Source organism: Adiantum capillus-veneris, chromosome 17, assembly GCF_014529385.1.
Source record: "Adiantum capillus-veneris isolate H3 chromosome 17, ASM1452938v2, whole genome shotgun sequence".
Lineage (NCBI taxonomy): Eukaryota > Viridiplantae > Streptophyta > Polypodiopsida > Polypodiales > Pteridaceae > Adiantum > Adiantum capillus-veneris.
This window is the reverse complement of record NC_140947.1, coordinates 147515520-147538876: the sequence shown is the minus strand read 5'-3', so window position 1 is coordinate 147538876 and position 23357 is coordinate 147515520. Positions and strand designations below refer to the sequence as shown.

At 45.0% G+C, this 23357-nt stretch overlaps 1 protein-coding gene across 2 annotated transcripts in view; it reads right to left on the bottom strand.

Moving 5' to 3' along the window:
* TWN2 (valyl-tRNA synthetase / valine-tRNA ligase (VALRS)) overlaps positions 1 to 23357 on the bottom strand; it is an 81062-nt gene that overhangs the window by 42218 nt on the left and 15487 nt on the right. Inside the window, exons 3-18 of one of the 2 annotated variants that reach the window (XM_086487582.1) lie at positions 18893 to 18955; positions 18646 to 18827; positions 18496 to 18568; positions 18317 to 18382; positions 18140 to 18223; positions 17929 to 18006; positions 17752 to 17835; positions 17374 to 17453; positions 17223 to 17280; positions 16455 to 16757; positions 16194 to 16364; positions 15818 to 16008; positions 15271 to 15673; positions 2510 to 2761; positions 1892 to 2398; positions 1697 to 1800 (exon numbers count right to left, since the gene is read on the bottom strand). In XM_086487582.1, the coding sequence (XP_086343708.1) occupies positions 1697 to 1800; positions 1892 to 2398; positions 2510 to 2761; positions 15271 to 15673; positions 15818 to 16008; positions 16194 to 16364; positions 16455 to 16757; positions 17223 to 17280; positions 17374 to 17453; positions 17752 to 17835; positions 17929 to 18006; positions 18140 to 18223; positions 18317 to 18382; positions 18496 to 18568; positions 18646 to 18827; positions 18893 to 18955 (2699 nt within the window). The remainder of the gene's footprint in view (positions 1 to 1696; positions 1801 to 1891; positions 2399 to 2509; positions 2762 to 15270; positions 15674 to 15817; positions 16009 to 16193; positions 16365 to 16454; positions 16758 to 17222; positions 17281 to 17373; positions 17454 to 17751; positions 17836 to 17928; positions 18007 to 18139; positions 18224 to 18316; positions 18383 to 18495; positions 18569 to 18645; positions 18828 to 18892; positions 18956 to 23357) is intronic. The other variant, XM_086487583.1, reaches the window with a different exon arrangement.

The window sequence follows — 23357 nt, the reverse complement described above, 5'->3', positions numbered from 1 at the left end:
AGCCTATCAGCAAACACTTGAACCAGATAGAGTGGCCCCAGATTTGTAGCTATCTTGGATGATCCGCAGCACACGTAAAGTACCACATGACATTGTTCGAGCAGAGATGGCGAACCCACCTATGCTAGTAGAGGCTTTGTTCCAAACTATATGCTTCATTTACACGAAGCAAGAGTTACCTGCAGATAGGCTCACACACAAGGCTTTTAAGGCCTCCAGGCAGCTCTCAGAGATTGGGAGACAGGCACATGGTACTCACATGTGACACAGTGGTTTGAGCTACATGGATAGAAATGGAGAGACTACCCCCCTCTCAGTATGATCCAAATTCCCCATTCATCCGGCTCACACATAGTGAGCGGAACAGAGTGGACTTGTGGCACCTCTACATGAGAGATACTTGGGTCACACCTAGACAACCTCTTCCCACGAAGATGATGTACTACAGAGAGCAGTTCTTGACCACACTAGCAAGAGGGTTCATCCAGCGGCCGCGGTACATGGACACCTACATGCCACATAGCTCATGAGTGGTGATTGGCCAGCTCAAAGTCTCATCACACAAGCTTGAGCTAGAGACAAGCAAGGTTGCACACATCCCACGAGAGGAGAGGACATGCAGACTATGCTCAGTGGAGATAGAGAGTGAGGAGCACCGTGTATGCAGATGCACAGCATTGAGGAACATATACAAGCATTTGTTCTCAGGACAGCCGACACTGAGAGAGATCATGGAGTCCAGAGACCAACGCCAGCTGGGACAGTTCTTACTAGAGGCACAGAGACACAAGGAGCGCCTTCTACAAACACCTACAACCGCAGCCGCGATCCGGGCGGGGGAGGTGGGGGGGGGGGGGGGGGGGGGGGGGGGGGGGGGGGGGGGGGGGGGGGGCGCAGTCACAGCTCGCAAATTTCTTCTAGTGGGACACCACCGCACTACCTACCCCACCAAAAGGGGTGACACTTCAGTAAGCAGAGGAGATGAAAGTGAGACGGAGACTACCACCAGGAGATCCAGACTCGTCACTATCAGGCCATAGCGGCAGCATGGGAGAGAGAGATAGCAAATCCTGTAGCCATACTCAAAGGGCTTCTCACCCCCCAACCCTCCATGCACCACATACTACAGCCATATCATGGCACTGGATAGATCGATGCATCTCATGATTGTACTTCGCTGAGAATATAGATTTTTTTCACCCTTAGAGATAAAGCTCCACACCCCCACCCATACCTTGTATTGGACACCCATGGATCACTACCCCTTAGCACTTTCCTATCAATAGCACTGTTACATTTTATTTTGTACCTTTGCCCTTTTGCCGATACATACATGATACCCTATCATGTACATTGTTTTGTCTCATCGGCCAATTTCGGCCTCTAATAGACGTAAAAAATCTTTCTTTCTTTCTTTCTCATATGAGTGCCTATATCTCATGGTAAAATCAAACTCAGCTTTTTGAAGGAGTATGCTATGCTTCCATTTTGCTACTAATGCCTACGTCCCATGCTGAAATCAGTTTTGCCTTTAGAACTCTCGAGACCACAAGTCTCACAGATGTCTCAATTTGTCCAGCAAAAAATGTAAAATGATCCCATCAAAATTAAGCTCAGCTTCACATGACTCACTTTGTCTGGTGTACGCCCTTTTTAAAAAAACTTACATGCCCTTGAAAAAACATACATTTTTTACCTCAATTTTTGATCCAATTCATACTGTGTTCGAAGAGATCGTAGTGAATGCACAATAGAGTCCACTATAAGCATGTGAGACTCAGCTTCTCTAGATTCCCATTCCTTCTCATGAAACATTCTCACTTTTAGTACTAAATGCTTTGACAACTTCTATATTATAAACAAGAGGATATCCTAGCATATAATCACTCACCGAGATAGTACAAGGATACTCTGCTGTCATGATAGATGGCTTTGTCATGCTACCAGGCCTTCGTGGCAGGCGTTGCCACAGCTCCTCAGTTACAAAAGGCATAAATGGATGTAATAGACGTAAACCATTGTCAAGACAAATCCACAATGTCTCTTGTGTGGCCAACTTTCTGTTGCATAATTCAGCTTGGACCATCTCCCCATTTAATGCAGGTTTGCTGACCTCGATAAACACGTCACAAAGCTGATACAGCCACCATGAATGTACAGCGGTAGTAGCTCCCGATAAGTCATACGCAGTAAGACAGGCATTTGTTTTACTGATTGCTTTGTTAAGCACTGATAAAATCCACTTGCAGCTGAATGGAAGAGTATTTATTTCTAGACTATCTGAAGGAACGAAATCCTTTCCAAGATTTATCATGGCAAACCTTATTGCATTCCAGAGTTTATTACACCAATGACGGTAGCCAACAACACGCTGAATATCAAGATTGATCTTTTCTGACTGCAACAATAAAATGTGGCCAGTAAGGCATAAAAAACGAATAAACAATCCCAAACCCTTGAGACTCCACGCACATACCCCACACAGTTGTTCAGAGAATGAGAAAGTTACCTGTGCTGTATAAGCAACCAAGGCAAATCGCAAAGCATCAGCACCACACTCGTCGATACCCTTGGGAAAGTCTGCCATCATTCCAGCCCTGGCTCTCTCAATTTCATTCTTGTCAAGATTGCCTTGCTCCAGCTTCTTCAATAATCCGTCCAATGATATGCCATGAATGACATCAAGCGGGTCAATCACATTCCCAAGAGACTTTGACATTTTTCTTCCGTGAGCATCTCGCACCATTGCATGCAGATAAATCTGAAAACTGATCTCTCTCTCTCTCTCTCTCTCTCTCTCTCTCTCTCTCTCTCTCTCTCTCTCTCTCTCTCTCTCTCTCTCTCTCTCTCTGGAGTACGACAGTCGCAGAGACAGATTCACAGACTTCTTTGGATCGAGGGAGTCAAGAGACCAATCAACAACACAGGGTTGTACCCACATTCATACCAGAGGCACCCTCATTGACGGGGCGACTGAGCTCGGGAGGTCGAGACGACCACGACCGAGACACAGGAGCACACTACATCGACGGAGACTCCAGCAGAGGATCAGAGGCATTCTAGCACGTCACCCAGATTGTCATTGAGGGCCTATTCTACATTTTCACATTACACATTTCACACTTCATTTTCAGTTTTCATATTTTGTACTTTCAGTACTTTTTGTACTTGAATTTCAGACATTGTACTAGATTCACCACTTTGTATCTGATGGTCTCATAGGTCATTTTGGCCTTTTGAAGACGTTAATATATCATTTCATTTCATTTCATTTCTCTCTCTCTCTCTCTCTCTCTCTCTCTCTCTCTCTCTCTCTCTCTCTCTCTCTCTCTCTCTCTCTATCTATTGGCCAGTTACGCACATCGTCTCACCAGCTGCGGATTGAAACCGGGAGATATAGCGGAGTACCAGCAAAGGCAAGGACATGCCCCTTGTGCGACATAGAACCTGAGACAGAGCTGCATTATACATGCTGCTGCCCCGTCTACTACGAGATACGAGGCCGCTTCCACTGCTTGTTCAGAGAGGGTTTTGGACCACTCTCAAGAGTAATGGGATACGAAGATCAAAGATGCCTGGGTTTGTTCTTGCTCGAGCTGCGCAGACACAGAGAGAGCCTGATGAATGGCGAGGCTAACCAGTCTCAAAGACGGATTGCAGACTTCTTCAGAGCAAACACGGGAAAGCCGCAAGAGCCACTCCCACAACAGAGCTCCCCCCCGTCTCACACCAAAGGCACATTGATTGACCGAGCGATTGAACTGGGGAAATCCAGGCGCCCACGATTGCGCAAGACTACCCAGCATCGACGGAGGCTACGTCAAAAGATTCAGAGCACGCTGGCCAGGCATGCACGACGCCCGGTCAGACTACTAACCATGGAGGAAATTGATAAGATTCGCCAACGACCGATGCTAGATCTTTTGTGATTCAGCTATCCCAACTAGCCGCCCATTTTTGCTTAGTTTTTCGGCTTAGCTCACATCGACCTATCTAGAATCCCATAATATATATCTTTGTTTTGTATTGTTGATTAGGTTATTTTGTTACTCTAACTTTCTATCAGATCCACCACCTTGTAACTTTCTGGTCTCATAGGTCACTATGGCCTTTTGAAGACGTTAATATAACATTTCATTTCATTTCTCTCTCTCTCTCTCTCTCTCTCTCTCTCTCTCTCTCTCTCTCTCTCTCTCTCTCTCTCTCTCTCTCACACACACACACACACACACACACACGAGATACGATGTGCTATTGGTCAGATACACACATCTTCACATCAGCTCGAGATGGAGACTGGTCAATTCAAAGCAGTACCAATGGAGGCTACGACATGTCAGTTATGTAATATGCAGCCAGAGACAAAGCTACACTACATATGCCATTGTCCAGTATACTACAAGATACGGAGCCATTTAGGGTTTTGGACCATTGTCTAGAGTTATGAGATACCACGATCAAAGATACCTTGGTAGCTGGTTTGTATCTTTTAGAGCTGCGCACGCCGCAAACCAGAAAGCGTTTGCTGAGGGGGTCAGGCAGAGAGAGAGAAGTCCCGAGACGCATCACGGCATCAACGGAGATTACAGCAGAAGATCTGGACTACACTGATAAAGCACGGGAGACACCCAGTGCTGGACATCCTGGGACACCGACGACGATGATGATGTTTCTACCATCCTGATCCCTCATGAGATTGTATCTTTGTTTAGCTAGAGAGCTCCAAGTCAACCCCTCATAATGCCCTATAGTTCTATTTTAGCTTCTTTTGCTCACTTTCTCTTAGTTCCTTCCGGACACTTTATCAAATTCCCCAAGTTGTAAACTTTTAGCCTTTGAAGACGTTTATACCATTTCATTTCATTTCCTCTCTCTCTCTCTCTCTCTCTCTCTCTCTCTCTCTCTCTCTCTCTCTCTCTCTCTCTCTCTGTGTGTGTGTGTGTGTGTGTGTGTGTGTGTGTGTGTGTGTGTGTGTGTGTGTGTGTGTGTGTGCGCGCGCGCGCGCACGTAAAGGGTTGGGCATGTCCCGATTATATCACATAAAATATACAAGGCACAGCAAAGCCATAATACATCATGATACAACTGAAGGGGAAAAACCCACAACTCTCTAATCAATGAATCTAATCCGAATCTCAGGAATATTGCAACTTTTTGGGTTGATCTGGCTCTGTCCCATTAGAGCACTTTTCTCTAGCAGAGGCTTCGCCTTCTTCTACTCCTACTCCCTCATGCAAGGGGAGAAAAGAACTTGTACAAAACAACCTTCTCCTCCAATCCTACACATCGAAAAGACGTGTTCTCAAAATCCTTCTCCTAGATTAGACATATCTACAACATCTATGGGCTGGAAAAGAGAGACAGCAACTGAAACGGGAACGTGTAACTGATTTGAACACTCAAAGCAAGAAATCAATAGCAACACACGGATAGAAACTTCATAGTCACTGAACTTTAATAGAGAGAAAGAGAGAGAGAGAGAGAGAGAGAGAGAGAGAGAGTGCCCAGCGTAGTTCCGTGCCGAGAGGTATTGGCCCCAAAGTCTGGCGCCCCTTTTGATATTTATTTTTCATTAATCATTGCAAAATACAACTCCCGAGGAACCTCTGCTCTCAGACTCTGCGTCCAGATGCCCTCAGAGTGAGGCCCCAAGGGCTCTTATAAAGTTTACAAGGGATGCCAAAAGTAGTTAACTCAAAAGCATCTTGTCCAAAAACTGCCCAAAATGCAGTCAACGCGATAAGAAAATACGTACAGCCTGCCACGTCAACAGCTGTCAGCGCAAAATGCAGAAATCTGTACAACCAGCCACGTCAGCATGTCACCGCAAATTCCTGAAAATTCGAACAGCTGTCCACGTCAACCTGTCCGTACAACACACTACCACGTCATCATTTTCCGTCCGCGGGTGGTCATGCCACATCATCAGGCTGTGTCTCCGGGCAATACCACCACATCATCAATTTGTGACATACCCCCCTCTTGAGAGAATTGTAATCGCCCTCAATTACGCCTGCAAAGTCAGATATAAGCCATAAACCAGTTTAGTAGACACTGACTCTAAGTACAGACGCACTAGACAATAGGAATCCAGCACTTGCACAAAGACGACAGTCACTGAACATTCACATCACATTCAAATCAAATCAATCACACAAAAATTCATTCCGCATCTCAGACCATGACTGCCAACAACGTATTTAGCAATCGCATCTAGATCCATCCCCAACCTCACTGATGTCGAATTAACTAATTCTTATTGCGATCATGTCTATAGAGATTCTCAAGATCGAAATGCTGCAATCATTTCGTTTTTTAGTCATGCACTCAAACAGTGTCACATGTTAGAGTGTTCATCTTTCATAAAGTCATCCAGTAGAATATTGTCAGCCCATCAGTATCCCTGAAATCCGAAGGAAGATCAGTGACTTTATTCTTTCTAGGTGATCTGTGACAAAGGAGCGGAATAACTCCTCTTTTGTGCAGTCCCACATGCGCCGGATTAAACCTACTGATCTCCGGGAACTCTTGGAATAGCCAAAGCTAGACTAAAAGCGTCAAGATAAAGTTCCAAATTTGAGGGGTATCTGCTAGGTCGTCCTCCTCCATCCACTTCGCATTCAGTGCCGGATGGTTCTTAAGTAAAAACCACCGTTCACTTTACTTTTCTCTTTTCTTTCCTCGTGAGCCAGTATCTATTTCAAAACGAGAATCTCCTTGCTCTCTTCCATTCCAGGTTGCGCGTCAGGCTCCCTATTGAGTGACACCTTACCCTTGAAATTTTTCAAGAGACTCATACGAAAGCATTATGAATCTTCCAAGTATCTAGCAACTTCAGTCTAAAGGATACATCATTGATCTTCTCTTTAATATGGAAAGGGCCATAATATCTTAGCTTTGGAAAAAGCCGCTCATTTCCTTTTCGTTTCCTATCCAGATCTAGTTCATACTGGTCTGCTTCAAAAATCTTATCATGGGTTTGGGGAATTCTTTGATAACCCAGTTGATTCCCTTTTTCCTTTCTTTCCTTGTGCCCTGGGACCTGTGGGTAGCGTCTTTCGCTTCCCCTGTCCATTGACACGTCAATCTCAATCATCGGAACTCTAAGACGCATTATCATCTAATCCCCTTTCTTTGGATTCCTTTGACGAACTTGCACCTGGTTCCCTTAGTTCGTTGGAACCCTTTGATTTTCCAGAATCCTGTGATGAGCTGTCATCCGATTCCCCTGATTAATTATTTTCAATTTGGTAGACTCTTGTCTTATTGAGGTGGATACTATCTTCTAGTTCAAACTATAGTCTCGAATCTCTTTGGCAAACCACAACAAAACCGCTTAATCCCAAGGGCAGGTGGGAATGGGTAAAGGCTGTAAGAGTTTGTGTGCTTTATGCATGTCAAAACCTGACCTTTTAGCATACTAAACAAATGCGAACAAAGTCATCCACATCCTTTTTAAGCATCGGCCAATAGAAATAACGCTCCACACCCTACAAAGTGGTATCTATGCCGCAGCGGCATGTAAAAGGTGGACAGTGGCACTCTGTCAAAACATTTTCCCTCAAGGACTGTGTAACACACAACATTGTTTTCCGCATCAAATAGCCATCCTGTATGGAATAGCTTGAAATTGTCTCCATCATGTATCCTAGTAAAAAAATATCAACCAAGTCAGAATCCGTGGTGTACTGATCAACCATATTCTCGAAGCTTCTGCGATGAATCGCAGAAATAGCTAGAACCAAGGGTCTGCCTTCCGAGACAATGCATCTGCCACTAAATTCTTCTTTCCTTGAACATGGACAATCTGGAAATGAAACTGTGACAAGAGGGTAGCCCATCGCATCTGCTTTTTCGAAAGCTGCTTCTGTGACAAGAAGTACCGTAAACTCCAATGATCCGTAAAGAATGATCCGTAAAGACTGTATAATCAGCTCAACGTAAATAGTGTCAATCTTAGCAGAGTCCATCTTGACCCCTACTATTGAGACAATATGTCCCCGGAAGTGTATCTGAGGGAAGAAAAATTCACTCTTTTTCCCATTTATAACCAATTTATGCTTCCGTAGTGCCTGTAAAACTCTCTGAAAATCCCAAAAGTCGTCATGAAAGCTGTCTTGTAGACGTCTCCAGGAGCAACTCAAATTTGATGATAACCACTCTTCATATCAATTTGGCAAGTAGAACCTTGAAGTCTGTGGAGTATATCATCGATCCTCGTAATGTGGAAATCAGTTATGGTTCATGGTTTCTTTATTCTTGTCACGATTGTGACTTATTCTTTAAGTTTGTATTACCTTCCTCGCTTGATTCTCTTGCAGATACGAAGACGTAACATACCAGAGACCCCTGTTCTCAAAAGGATGTGCCTCTTCGTCCAACAGTCGCACCTATTCGGCGAATGGCTACACCTCTACGCCGAATAGTCACGACTCTACAGCAAAGGGACACAACTATTGGCCTAGAGTCATGTCTTTTGACCTATGGTTATGTCTCTTCATCGTGTCTATTCAGATTTTATATAAGAACGCCCTTGTAACACATTTCAATCAATCAAACACATCCAGTCTCTGAGTCTCTTGTTATCAAGTTCTGTTCAGAGTTCAGTTTTCATCTAAGTTTAAGCATGAATAAACACACATAGTAAGAGTGTTCTTCACATTGGTATCAGAGCAAAAAAAAATCCCCGAGCATCTCGACTTGGCGTCTACCTAACTTTGCCGTTGCATACCCTTCCCGCAATCCTCACCTTGTGAGTTGTATGGCAAGAGAGGAAAGATGGTGTCCATTTGCCTAAGTGTATGAGATAAATCTTAGCTGGTCTATTTAATTCTATGAACATAAGAGAAAAATAAAAAGGGAAAACAGCAGTGTGTGAGTGTGTGGCGTACCCAAAGAGTCACGCATTGGGTGTACCCCGAGAATTGTGTGTGCACTGAGTACTTGGAGGGTTGTGCCTCTTCGCCACACCTCTTCCCAAGCAGCAGCATCAACAACGTTTTATGTCACGAAGTGTCAACACTTTTCCCAAACGATAGCATTCTGGCAACGTTTGACACTTCTCTTTTTTATTCGCTGGCTGAGTTGTACGTCGCTGAGTTTTCAGTTTACACTGGCTGACCTTTTATTATAAGCCTTATAATTACTTATCATACGTGACCTGTCCGTCCCAAATTTGGGGTGGCCAGCCAATAGGGGGTGACCTGGTACTCATTAAAAAAGATAACTAAAGCATGACTTATTTAAATCAAATGAAACCAGCACAACCATCTGTACGAGCCCACTGCAGAGAAAAGCTCCAACGCTAGCATTCTTGCGCGCACTTACTCTCGCAGCGCGTCACGCGTCCCGGCTTTCACCTCCTCATGGATGACGACACGTACGATGTGCCCTTTCTGTGCTTGTCGTACGTAGACGCTCTACCGGAAGAAATCCTTTCAGAGAATCCTCCTTTGCCTGTACCGGCTCCTGCACCAGAACCTCTTGCCGCCCGCGAGATTATTATCTCCTCCAATTCGCTAGAACCTGACATCGTACTCATTCCGGATTCTCCAAGAATTGCAGAGATCCCTGCACCCGTACCTATTCCTAAACCCGTCCCTGAGCAGACAATTCCGAACATAACTGTGGGGATTCCATCTCCCACGTACTATCCCGAACCTCCTAACCCTCTAGAAAGAGAGTACCTGGTGCATATCTCGAAAACCGATTCGGGTTCCAAAGGTGGTCACTTTGGCGGATTACCATTCGGTGCGAGAAGGCAGAGTTACCACATTACGAGTTTCTTTTGACTCGTTTCCCATTCATCGCACACCACATTCCGGCCTGTTACGTGGATAACCTCTCCGAGGTCCAAACTTCCCACACATTGGTTCCTTTTTACGCAAAGGAAGTCGTTTTAGATTACACTCCATTGACTCTAGAGCTCGACGAGATCGAGGATTTCACGGAGGACAACCCGGCATTCGCCGAGTTCACGGAGCCACTACACACACCGTCTACTTTGCCTACATGTTGGTCTTTTCTAGCCTCGCCTCGCTACGAGCTGTGAGCTCATCATGTCGGACTCAAGGACAGGTGGACGGAGCCGCACTCTTGGCCACTACTCAGCAACAATTTGAGGCCCAAGCTTCACGACAGGCCGAGTCCCAGGCCATGCTCCAGTCCTTATCAAATGAAGTCAAAGCCCTGACACAACCGACAACTCAACAGGATGCCAATTCTACATCATCAGTGCGTAACGAAGATCAACCCATGTCAAATCCACCTGATGAGGTTAATAATCTTAAACTTAAATATTTATTTCGATTAATCGCAGAATCTTTTTAAAAAAGAAGTGGACATAAAACCTACAGAACCTTATAATGGTGGTCGGAATAAGCGGGTAATTGATCAATGGATATTAAAAATGGACAATTATTTCAATAACTTGGACATAATGGAACAAAAAAAAGTATCTTTAGCTGCTAACCTCCTGAAAGACATTGCCTTTCTTTGGTGGCAAAATTGGGTTGGCTTCGGGAAACAAACGCCAACGTGAGCAAAATTCAAGCACGCAATGTGCCTTTTTGTCGTGCTTTTTGGCTTTATTGTTCGTGTCCAAAAGTCGGTTGATCTGTGTCTGAACTACCTCTTCTGATTCTGACTCTGTAATCCTTGGAGAAGGAGGTTTCTTGAGTGCCGGTTTGATGGGTGGCTTTGTGGCCTTCTGCACTGGGTGTTCACTTCTTTGAAGGATTGTTGAGTCAAAAAATTTGTAATTTTGGATCCTTCGCAATGTTAATCATCATCATTGTTGCGTCGTCAACCACTTGTCGACGTTCCATCTCTTCAATGTCAGCCTGAGTAGGCCGAGGTGGGCCGTACTCTTCATGAGAATCTTCTTCATGTTCTCCTCCCGCATTCCCAGATGCATAAAAAGTTGACTGATCTCTGTTAGAATCCATAAGTGTCGCAAGAAAAGAATTGGATTTCCCGGTAGAAGAGAAATCGGCCGCGCTTTAGCCTTTGATACTACTGTAACAAACTTGGGCCCCAAGTCAGGGTTCTACGGCGACACAACAGAGATTCACTTCAAAACAGTTCACAATTCACACTTGAGTCGACACAACCCTGCATACTTCCGTGCCTAGAGATATTGGCCCCAAAGACTGGCGCCCCTTTCGGTATTTCTTTTTGTGTTAATCTGTGTTCAAAGTACAAGAGAGTGGGTAGGTGCTCACTCTCAGACTCTGCATCCAGATACTCTGAGAAGTGAGACCTTGCCCACTTATTTATTGATACAAGGGATGCCCAAGAGCAGAGCCCCAAAATCAAAAGCTTAAAAGCTTTCTAAAAATAAAGCAATTTATCCCAAAAGCTGCTAATTCAGCCAGTGTAGAATTCAGCCAACGCAAAAGCAAGGAATTCCATACAGCTGTCTGTACGCCTGCCACGTCAACATGTCAGCGGATTTTGCGCCGCAAACTCCGAGATTTCCGTACGGCAGTTTGTCAGCGCTTTTTGCGGGTCTGTGCTGCGACGTGTCTATCCCGAGGTATGCTGCCACTCGGTGAGTGTGTCCAGGAGCATGCCATGTCACCCATTTGTGACAATGGTCCCAGCTCAAATCCGTCTCGAATGCTCTACTAGGCTCAATGTGAGTTGTCTGGTGTGATCACCACATTTGGACTATTGACCCTTGGTAATGCTTATCCTGTAGTCTGACCCTTCATCAAGTGTGTCACGTTAGCCATTTTACAAAACCTCTGAGCAAGATCAATAGGCATTGATCTACCTCATTCCCAAGGAGGCTCCTTGGATGAGATTCGACAGTGGCCTTGAGTTTGAGGATTCAGCCACTTCTGGAGAGCATCATACATGGGACACAGACAGGTTTTGTCAAGGAGCGTAGTATCCTTGACAACATCTTTACATTCTGGGAAGCTTCTACCCTCGCGCGCCTCCATGGTGAGGATCTGGTGATACTTCTTCTCAATTTTGAGAAGGCCTACGATAGAGCTGACTGGGATTTTTTGGAGGGCGCTTTACGCAGGATGGGCTTCTTAGATGTCTGGATCAGAGGTGTGTCAGCTCTTTACAGACGGGCACACAGTCAGGAACTTTTGTCAGGTGGTAGAGGAGATCGTTTCATGCTTCACACGTTCGGTCAGACACGGCTGCCCTCTTGCCCCCTTCCTCTTTCTGTTCTAGGCTAAGGTGATGAGCAGGTTTTTGGTTTCAAAGCAAGCGCTACCTATTCGGGGAGATGAGCTACTGGATGCTAACTTTGTAAACGACTCAGCTTTGTACTTGGAAGGCCAAGAGGCCAACCTTCACAGGTGTAACAGGCTCTTGAGACTTTTTGTTGTGCATCAGGCGCACTGATCAACTGGAGAAAGACGGTGGCTTTCTCGGTTGGTAGTGCTTCTACGCCTGATTGGCTGGCAGGTGAGGGTTTCATATGGATTCCCCTAGGGACTGCAGTTCGATACTTGGGCTGTCAGGTTGGCTTGGACTTGTCTCCTGAGCAACAGATTGCTCCCCTCCTCCTATCCATCAAGAGGAAGTTGTTACATTGGAGCTCCGCACGACTCTCTCTGGCAGGCAGAGTTGTAGTGGCCAACCAGGTGTTGTTGGCTACTATGTGGGACATCACTTCTTGTTGGATCTTCTCAAGTTCCTGCATCAGCCAGGTAGAGAGGCTGATCTGGAACTTCCTTTGGTTAGGGCGCGACACTCAGATAGCCCGGGCCAGAGTGGCCTGGCCAGTGGCAAGTCATCACTCTTCCTTGTTCTCAGGGAGGGTTGGGGATCATAGACCCAACACAACAGAGTAGAGCCCTTCTTGGGAAGTTTGTTGTCAGAGGATTACTTTCAAGGGGCCTTGGAAGGAGTTTTTGCTTCAGCGGCTTAGAGCTAGAGTGCCTTAGGCTAGAGGCCCCTGGCAACCTTCAACAAGATGGATTTTCACAGAGATCCGCAGAGTTGGCCTGAGCAGGAGACTGGAGGACCGTTTCGCTATGAGTTTGCTCCGTCCTAGGAGAAGCTGCGGAGAGGCCTGGAGCAGCATCAGCCTACTTGCACAGAGGAGCGCCTAAGACAGCCCCTTGTTTGGAACCCCATGGTTAGCACTCAGAGAGGCCACTTGGTTGGTAGTAGGCCTCATGTTTCTTGGGGTCTCATGGTAGAGGGTCCAGCACACACTCTAGGTGACTGGCTACAATTCTGGGGCTTGTCAAAGGAGCTTCAGAGCATCCAGCTACAGGGCATGAGAGGGGTGTAGAGCATGTGTCATGACATCACAAAGGCAGTACCCGCTGAGTGGCTCACGCCTCTCGAGTCAACAGCACCCAGATGGATGGGGGCCTTCATGCGACTGGAGGTTCTCATCGCAATTCAGGCTTGCTCAGAGACTGTACCCTGTACCCTCCCTGTTTTTTGAGCTACAAGGTGAGGGTCGTCTACACCAAGTCTCAGTAGAGGCCCCACAAGTGGCAGAGTGCTGTTTTTTGAGGATCCGAGTTGTGGGCATCTGTGGGAGGACTTGTGTCATAGATCCTGACCCAGCAGCTCTTCAGACTGGCCACTGGAGGTTCTGGGCTTGGGAGAGCTATCCGCTGCAGTGGGATCTTGGAGAGTGGTTTTGGAGGGACCCTTTCTCCTCAGCCGACCATCCAGATGTCCCTTTCTTTCAGTACACTGTACGACTGGGACGTCACATACTGGCAGCATGTAGAGAGGCTCGTCCTGCTGCAGCACCTCATTCAGCTAAGTTCTTGTCAGCTTTTTGGACGAGGTTGTGGGACTCCAGACAGCCGCGGCGAGTCATTTTGTTCCGAGGGCTGGTTGCACATCAAGCTACAGCAATTGGGAGCTTGCTTGTACATAGTGGTCTCTCAGCAACATGCGCAGCTTGTGACCACCATGCGGAGAGTCAGCGTCATTGTCTTTGGGACTGTCCTATGGCACAGCAGGTTTGGCTTCGTGTCCTTCGATTGATGCCAACTCTTTCCACGGCACGGCAGTACACCTGGGGGCAGCTACTTGGTCCACTCTCACGGGCCCGGCACTTCAGTTTGAGCTATATTCCACCAGCACGATGATAGTGATGCAGGGGGGTCGACCTACACTCCAGCCTGCTACAGAGCTTACTCCACAGGAGTGGTGCAGTGAGAGAGAGGAGTGTTGGGAGCTCATCTACGGCCTGACACTCTAGTTCATATGGCGGGCTCGCTGGTTCCGCATCTTTGAGGCTCGCCCTGTACCACCAGCAGAGACTGTTCCAGATTTGTGGCTAGAGCTGATCCATACTCTCTGAGGAGAGTTCAAGAGACTCCAAGGCAGCTCTGACCGCATGCGGGAGCGTAGAGAGGCTTTCCTTCGACTCTGGCGCCCTGGGCCCTTCTTCACCATGGTCCATGGTGTGCTAAGATGGCACTACAACCACCTGTGTAGCTTTTCCCTCCTCCCATCTCTTGATTTAGCCTCATTGTACATATGTTGTTTTTTCATTGGGAGAGTCTCCCCCTTATGATTGTTGTAGCCCTCTCTAGTAGAGGTGGTTGTAGCCCTATGGGCAGTTTCATTAACTAATAGAAGGATCTTTTGCTCGGAAAAAAAGAAAAAAAAAAAGATCAACAAGCATTGCTCGATTGAGGAGTTTCCCAACTTGGAAGATACTACTTGTTATCTCCCATTTGAACACGAGTTGCTCCTTGACCAACAAGCAAGTACCAGCAATAGGCTGGAAAGCTCATAGCTGCAAAGAAAAGCAAAAGCCTGCATAAGATCATGCCACCTTTTTGCTAACCAGAATAGATACCCTCCCAAGGCATGTCTGTGTATGTACGTATGTACGTACATATGTGTGTGTAAATGTGTGCATGTGTCCCCACTCATACAAGCACATAAGGACACATACATACATGCACGCGTGCACACACAGACTCAGTCCACATCCAACACTCTAAAAATTATCTGTACAGGTCGAGGCAGCTAGAGTACTTGGGAATCGTTTAATGTATATGTACTTCAAGTCAGCTCTCAGGAACTGTCTTAAACTGCCAGCTGCCCATAGATAGAGGTAAACCTTCACCATAGGCTTGTTCCTGCTGCCGATTTAAATAGGCTGGGGGCAGACAAGAATTTTACAGGCAAGCTATCCTATAGTGGCAAAGCCTTGGATTCGGACTCCAGAAAACCTTCTAAGAGGATGAGAGGCACTGCCTAAGATGAGACCATGAAAGAACTCGGGAGAAGGCAAAGGTGGCAATGAACTTAAAAACTTACCTTTTTGAATGGAAGATGTCCTGTCAGTGTCAAACCTAACATCACCATGCGAGCCACCCAAAAAAATAAAATGTCGTGTCCAGTTTCTAAAATAGTTGTAGGATAGAACGCCTCTAATTCTGGCGTTTGGTCGGGCCACCCCATAACTGAAAAAGGGAACAATCCAGAGGAGAACCATGTATCCAATACATCTGGATCTTGACCAATGGTATACTTTTTCCCTGGAAAATTTCTCTGAGCTTGAACTTCCGCTTCTTCTTGGTTTCTTCCGACCACCCAATGATCATCATACGCTCCAAAGTCCTTTTGTTTGTCATCCTCCAAAGTAACATACCAAGCCGGGATTCTGTGACCCCACCATAATTGCCGTGATATGCACCAATCTCGAATGTTTTCCAACCATCTACAGCCACAACAAGGAATAGTAACAAAACATTGTAATGAGAAAGTTTAGCAAATATCTAACCCAGAAACCTCATGCCACTTTGAGATGTAAGATAATGGTAATAGCTTCTTTAACTAAGAAAATATATTCAAACTTACCTACCTGAACCAATCAGCCTCAGAATGTTTGGGCATAATCTCAAGTCGGCCATCTCGAACAGCATCACAAGCTTCTTTTGCCATGCCACTGCAATCAACAAACCATTGTGGCTTGACCATTGGTTCGATGATGTCATTGCTTCTAGAACATTTGGCAAGGCGCATGTCATTGTTCTCGGTCTTCCGGTAGAGGCCCTGTAAGATATTTGACACAATGATTTGCACTTCTATTGTTTATTATCTTGTTTCCTCATAGCCTTTAGAGCTGTAACTTCTATCAACGCACAAAGTGATCGCAACTTGGTCAAAGTGCGCCTGACACTCTGAATGTCTCAAAACAGCAAAAAGCAAATCCTACGTTTGAAACACTGGAGACTTGCCTTTGCTTTCAAAGCTTCAATAACAGCAACACGAGCCACAAATCGAGGCATCCCCTCAAACTGCTCTCCTCCATTGCAATTGACTTTCCCGTCGTCAGTGAATATGTTAATAAATTCCAGTTTGTGCCTTTGCCCCACAGAAAAATCATTTGGGTCGTGTGCAGGTGTTATCTATACAAAAAAGACAATATATGAATTTGGTAGAGTACCTTGTATTCTGGGGTGTACAAACCTGAAATTCAACTTAACATCCACTTCTACCTTCACAGCGCCTGTTCCAAATTCTGGGTCGACAAGAATTGAATCACAAATGATAGGAATTTTCCTTCCGTTGAAAGGATGAACAACAAATTTTCCATGCAAGTGTTTGTATCTGTTGTCGTCCGGATGTACAGCAACTGCTGTATCACCGAGCATTGTTTCAGGGCGTGTGGTTGCCACGACTATCTCCCCTTCACCCTCTTTTAAAGGATAGGCAAAAGATGTTAATGTCCCAAATTCCACAGGATTCTCATAGCCAGGAACTTTTAAAAGAGTTTTTCCCTTAATATCTTCATAATCAACCTGAAAACCAAACAACAACAAACCAATGAAATCATAAAGAAACTGCCAGTTCTTTCCCAATAATGTAGCCTAAAATTTAGGAGTGTGCAAGTCAAAATACAAAACATGCTATAGGAATCGACACACGAGCTTAGATTGTGAAAGACCTATTCAAGTTCCTTCATATATACCCACTCTTCCTACAATGCTTGAATTGAGCTGACCCACACTAATGCATTGAACTGTCACATCCACGCAGTTATACCTATGCTATAAACACACATTTTCCACAAAACTTCAAAACCATTGCCAAATCTGGTGATGAGTTAGAAATCTCAAAGGCAACAACAAAAAAGAAGCTTCAAGGTTAACATGAAGACAGACACTGAGACCTATCTAGAAGACCATATCAGATCCGTACCATCCGTGACAAAGTCCAAATAACATGCAAAAATATGTACAAACAGAAAAAAAAACTTCTATTACCTCCACATCAGATATTGCAGTCTTTAAAACAGAGTCCCAATTGACCAGGCGAACAGCCCTGAAGACAATTTGAATCAGCACGAAAGAAACATTTTGACATACTGTTGGCTGAAAACAGCTTAATTAAGACTGACCATGACAAGTGCAGCACCTGTAAATAAGCCCTTTTTTATAAAGTCGTACAAAAGCCTCCACTACAGCCTTTGATCTCTGCGCATCCATTGTGAAGCACTACAAAAAATAGCTTTGCAATTCATAGGTCTGTTTACTACAGCTAGATTCTGAGTCCCTTCAATGAATGCCATTACAAAAGTTGACAAAACTAAACACACGGAGTTTTTCAATTGTGCAAGCACGTGCATTGTTAAAATGGATAAATATGTCATTCAGCATACACTACAGTCGATCAACTTGTTTGGTAACTATATGTTTCTTTTGCTAGCTTCATGCTCAGGCCCTGGAATATGGCGGGAAAAATATGAGCCGCTAACCTCTCAAACACAAAACAAATTGACAGAAAAATCCATACTTCTCTTGTCCAATCAAGGGAAGCCCCAGCTCTTCGAAGCTGCTTGCAAATCCTTCCACCGTAATCATCTTTCCATTTCCATACCTGTCTCGCAAAATATCAGTTACAACGTGAACAATTGAATATCTGAGTCCAAGGACTAATGTACTCCTAGTGCAACATGCTATAATACAAAACCTCATCAACAAATTTCTCTCGACCAAGGTCGTGCCTTGTCAGTCCTCTTTCTTTCATTATCTTCTTTTCCACAACTACCTACATTCAGCCGCAACAGAGTAAAAAAAAGATCAAAAGACAGTTCCCCGTCCGCAGATGCATAGAGAGACACAAACAAAACGGTTGCTAAAGATGGTAAGCAACATCTACAAGAGCATCGAATTTGGCATGCCTGTGTTGAGATGCCTGCATGATCAACACCTGGAACCCAGAGTGTATTAAAGCCCTGCATCCGGTGCCACCTAACTAGCGTATCCTACATGAAAAACATCATAAATCACTTTGATTTTGAGACATGTCGTTGGGTTTCTTTTTTAATTTTGAATGTGTCATCTAGTCAAATACTAACCTCAACTGCACAAGTAAGCCCATGGCCAATGTGTAATGCTCCCGTAACATTCGGAGGGGGGATTACCTTTATTGTCCAAGAGGAAAAATTAGTAGACTTTTGAAAACACTAGAATTGATTCAATAATGAAAGGTAGTGCAAACTGAAATCAAGCAAAACTCTTGTAAGGAAACATTTACAATGACAAATGGGGCAGCCCTCTTTGTAGGATCAGCCTCAAAATAACCAGCTTTTTCCCACCATTCGTACCACCTATCAAGAAGATCCACAGAGATGGCTTACTAGTTGGATGAAAAAACCCTATACAACACAAAATGCAAAGCACATACGAAGCCTCCACAGCACTTGGACTGTAGGATTTTGCCATTTCTGAAGCTAATTTCTTTTTTTCACCAGGCATAGTGGGAGGATCGGTGAAATTTCCACTATCTTCCTCCTTTGCAGAGGACTTTTTGCTCTCCTTTACCTTTGTTCCCTTTGCAGCCTCCTTCTCCTTCTGCAAAACTTGAAACTAATGCATTACACATTGTATTCTCTGGACTCCGATCAAACTTAACTGTTCATTGACATACTAACCTGGGCCTTCGCTGCCTCGGCCTTTTGCAATGCCTTAAGCTTTTTCAACTCTTTTTCTTTTGCCTGTCCGTCCATCCGTCCATCCCTCTCTCTCTCTCTCTCTCTCTCTCTCTCTCTCTCTCTCTCTCTTCTCTCTCTCTCTCTCTCTCTCTCTCTCTCTCTCTCAGCAAAAAATGTGTGCCGGTTCCCATTTCATTAATACTGTAGAGAATACATCATCTCGGCACTAGACAGTATACAAGGATAAACTGACATGGAAAAACCCCAAAGATATACAATGAAGCCCTCTCTAGGGGACAAACTCTAGAGACACAGATGACACAGAAAGCAAGCAATATGCATGATGTGAATGGTGACTCTCTTGTAGAAAGAGCCCGCTTAGAGGTTAGCCAGACGACTCCTCTCGAGGTGTCGGCTTCGCTCCCAGTATAGGCTCTCTCGTCACACGAGAGTGCCTTGATGTGTTATTCATTGTTCAGCAAGCTAACCTTCCGTAGAAGATTTGTTGTGTCTCCTCTCTCAAAATGTGATATGATTTTGGGCATTCGATGGTTTCGTGAACATAACCCTCTCATTGATTGGGCAGACAATACGCTCACTCTAAATGCCAAAAGTAACTCTCCCATGATCATTCATGGTGAGGAGGGTCTTCATTCTTTACCTCTCATTTCTCATGTGCAAGAGAAGCTTGAAAAGAAACATGAGAAGGCGACTCTCTCGGTCCTTTCTTCTCCGAAGCACGACACACATTTTTTGCACGATAGAGATGTGATTGTTCGCAAGGATGACAGTTTGAATGATCATGTTTCTAGTGAAGCTAACCTCATTGCAGATACGATCAATCATGCAGGACCGATCTTGGCTCTCGAGTCGAGGTCCAAAGAACCCACTCAGGAAGTATTGTGTATTCGCATGATTAGTCAGCACGCATTGTTCAAGTTTCTCATTCGTGTCAGTTTCTTGCATTTTCGTCACCGTCTTTATGTGTTCTCTTTTCATAGGCATGCCGTATTGTACGATGCACATAATTCACTCACGGATGAGCACGGATGAGCACGAATCACTCTCAAAAAGAAAAAAAGTTTGCATTCAAGGAATTTACATTGTTTCTCGATTGTCCGTTTTGTCAATCGCTTTTACATGTTTCTTCCTTGGCATGACACAGTCTCAGAAAGAACACGAGCAAGATTGTCCATCAAGCATCAGCGTTTCCGTTGTGATTTGCCACAGTTGATAGGTTTAGGTCGAAAAGTCAAGTTTCAATCCCACTTTTTGCGTGTGTTTGGTGAACGGTTGGCACTCCGTCACTTTGTTCATCTGCATTGCATGCACAGTCATTTAGAGAGAATAGTATTTTTCCAGTTACTCTACATGGAATGGGTATGTTTATGGTTTTGTGTTGGAAATGGTTTCAGGAATTTTCCTCCTCGGAGATTCTTAAAGAAGGTGGACCCACTACCATAGATGCAGTTGGAGCATTGGAGCCGCAACAAATCATTGTCGCTTTTGGCGCAGTCCAAAGAATCAAGCATTGCAGACCTTCATGAAGTTCAAGTATCGCATGACCCACGCATCAGAGTGGGCCGACGAAGAGTTCTTTGCAGAATTCCAGGAGTTGTTGGCACACTCCCTCGACGCTATACAGCTCGATACCAGTACCTCACTTTAAAAAGGGGGGGATGTGACGTGCACATCTAACCCTAGGGGCACCACGTGCCAATAGAAAAGACCAGATTGAACTTGTGACAGGCACCACATGCCAATAGAAAAGAACAGACTGGACAACTTTAAGCACTTCAAATAACAACTAAGAGAGAGAGAGAGAGAGAGAGAGAGACAACACGTGACACGGAGTGGCGAAATTCCACCCCAGAGAGTATTGGCCCCAAACCTTGGCGCCCCTTTTGGTATTTCTTTATATTGCATCCACACAATACAAGCTGGTACTCCAGAATCTGGACCTTCTCCAGGAAGCATGCCAAAGAATGAGCCCTAGCCTCATATTTAAAGGCCCTTGGCCTGAAAAGCAGTTACAGTAAAAAGCCTTTAAAATTTAAAAGCTTCTGGTCCAAAAGCAAAGCCAAAAAGCTGTCATCACAATTTACAAAAATCTGTACAGCCTGCCACATCATCAACCAACGCAAAACGCGAAAATTCGTACAACATGCCACATCATCATGCCAACGCAATTTTCGGAAATCTACCACGTCATCAGTTTTTGCGTGTGTGCGAGTCCTGCTTTATTTTAATCCCTTTACGTCACCGGGGCCCCATCGGACGGAGTTCCCATAAGTTAGTAGGACTTCGTCTTCTTCTGCTACTTGTTCTTCTTAGGGTTTAGGCCTCTCGGCCGGCATATGTAAGTTGGCCCCATTCTTTAGGCTTTGACACGTCAGCAATTTGAGACCTCCCCTTCTTGAAAGACACTAATCGTCCGCGATTACAACATATCTGCAAAACAACTCAAGTTAGCTCAAAAATTTCCGAGGGACAATCAGTTTGCTCTTTTTATCAAGGAGTTAGCTTCTCCTTACTGCTCTTTTGATCAAGGAGTTAGCTTCTCCTTTCGGCTGTTTTGATCAAGGAGTTAGCTTCTCCTTTCTGCTCTTTTAATCAAGGAGTTAGCTTCTTCTTTCGTCCAGATCGGAACTCTTGATATTCCGGCATGGTAAAATTAGCCATCACACCAAGACCGTACTGATCTTCCACGGGTGTCTTGATACACTAAAATTACATACCCCGGCAATCTCATCCAATTAGGAATATTCAGTAGTTGGCACATCACAATGCAACACAAATGCTCACATATGCATGTTACAACACATAGAAACATAAAGCCGTCAATGAACACTCCTCCCGCATAACCTAACAAAATCCGGGCCAGGAGATATTCAACGACTCCCTCATCACTCCTCCTGTAACAAACTGCTGACGTGTCAAAGCCTAAAGAATGGAGCCAACTTACAGATGCCGGCCGAGGGGCCTAAACCCTAAGAAGAACAAGCAGTAGAAGAAGTGTCACAGAGTGAGGACGTGGTTGCCCGAGTGCAAAAAACCCTAGCCCTAATTTCTGCCAGAAACCCTAATTCTGAAAACCCTAACTGCTGAAACCCTAATTCTGGAAAATCTAACCCTAAAACCTGCAAACCCTAATTTCTGCAAGAAACCCTAATTGCTGCAAACCCTAATTCTGAAAACCCTAACCCTAAAACTTGCAACCCTAATTTCTGCCAAAAACCCTAACCCTAACCCTAAGGCAGCAAACAATTCCGAAAATTGCGCTGACATGATGACGTGGCAAGCTGCACGGATTTCCGAAATTGCGCTGGCAGCTTTTGGCATTGCTTTTCGGACCAGAAGTTTTTGAAAACTTTTTATGTTTTTTTGGACAAGAAGCTTTTGAGTTTGAAAGCTTTTCATATAAACTGCTTTTCAAGCCAAGGGCCTTTAAATATGAGGCTAGGGCTCATTCTCTGGCATGCTTCCTGGAGAAGGTGCAGAGTCTGGAGTACCGGCTTGTACTTTGATGATGCAATATAAAGAAATACCGAAAGGGGCGCCAAGGTTTGGGGCCAATACTCTCTGGGGTGGAATTCCGCCACTCTGTGTCGCGTGTCGTCTCTCTCTCTCTCTCTCTCTCTCTCTCTCTCTCTCTCTCTCTCTCTCTCTCTCTCTCTCTCTCTCTCTCTATCAGTTCAGTTGTTATTGAAGTGCGAAGAGTTTGTTCAGTCTGTTCTCTTCTATTGGCACGTGGTGCCCGCCTTGTGACACCTCCCGCATAACCTAAAAAGGTTCGGGCCGAGAGATATAGAGGCCTTTTACAACCAAACGCCCCCGAGACCGCAGCCTGCGTCGTTTGGAGGTGCTGAGAGTAACCACTGCTCAGACTTCTTAATACTCCTCCCGCATAACCATCCAAGTCCGGGCCGGGAGTCACAACAACAATTATTTTACAAGCATACAAGCATTGGCCTGCGTCGTTCCGAGGTTCAAACAATACCAAAACAGTATTTCTCACTTCTCCACTCGGGAGTAAAATCACCAATAAATGAAACCAGTATTAAAACTAGAGTCGAGCATTTCAAATCGGCACCGAGACGGGTTCAAAACAGATACCATCCATTTCAAACAATACTTTCTCAAGCAAAGTTCAATAGTATCTAACTATAAAACAACTAGAGAGTTCATTCAGGATTTTGTTCGGACAACCGAACTTTGAGGACGACTGGCTTGCCCTTCTGCATCACGGTGATGGTTCGGTTCCGGACTTGGAGAGTCGCATCATTCTTGTCATGCCAAGGCATGCCTAATAGAACGTCACAATTGCCCAACTTCATGATGTGGAAATCAGCTTTTCCATGATAACCTTTAATAGTCACTGGAAGAGCACCAATGAGCGGTACTACTTTCTAAGTTTGCCCTGTGGCTAGCTCAACTTCAATTTCTCCACCCTCTGCATCATAAT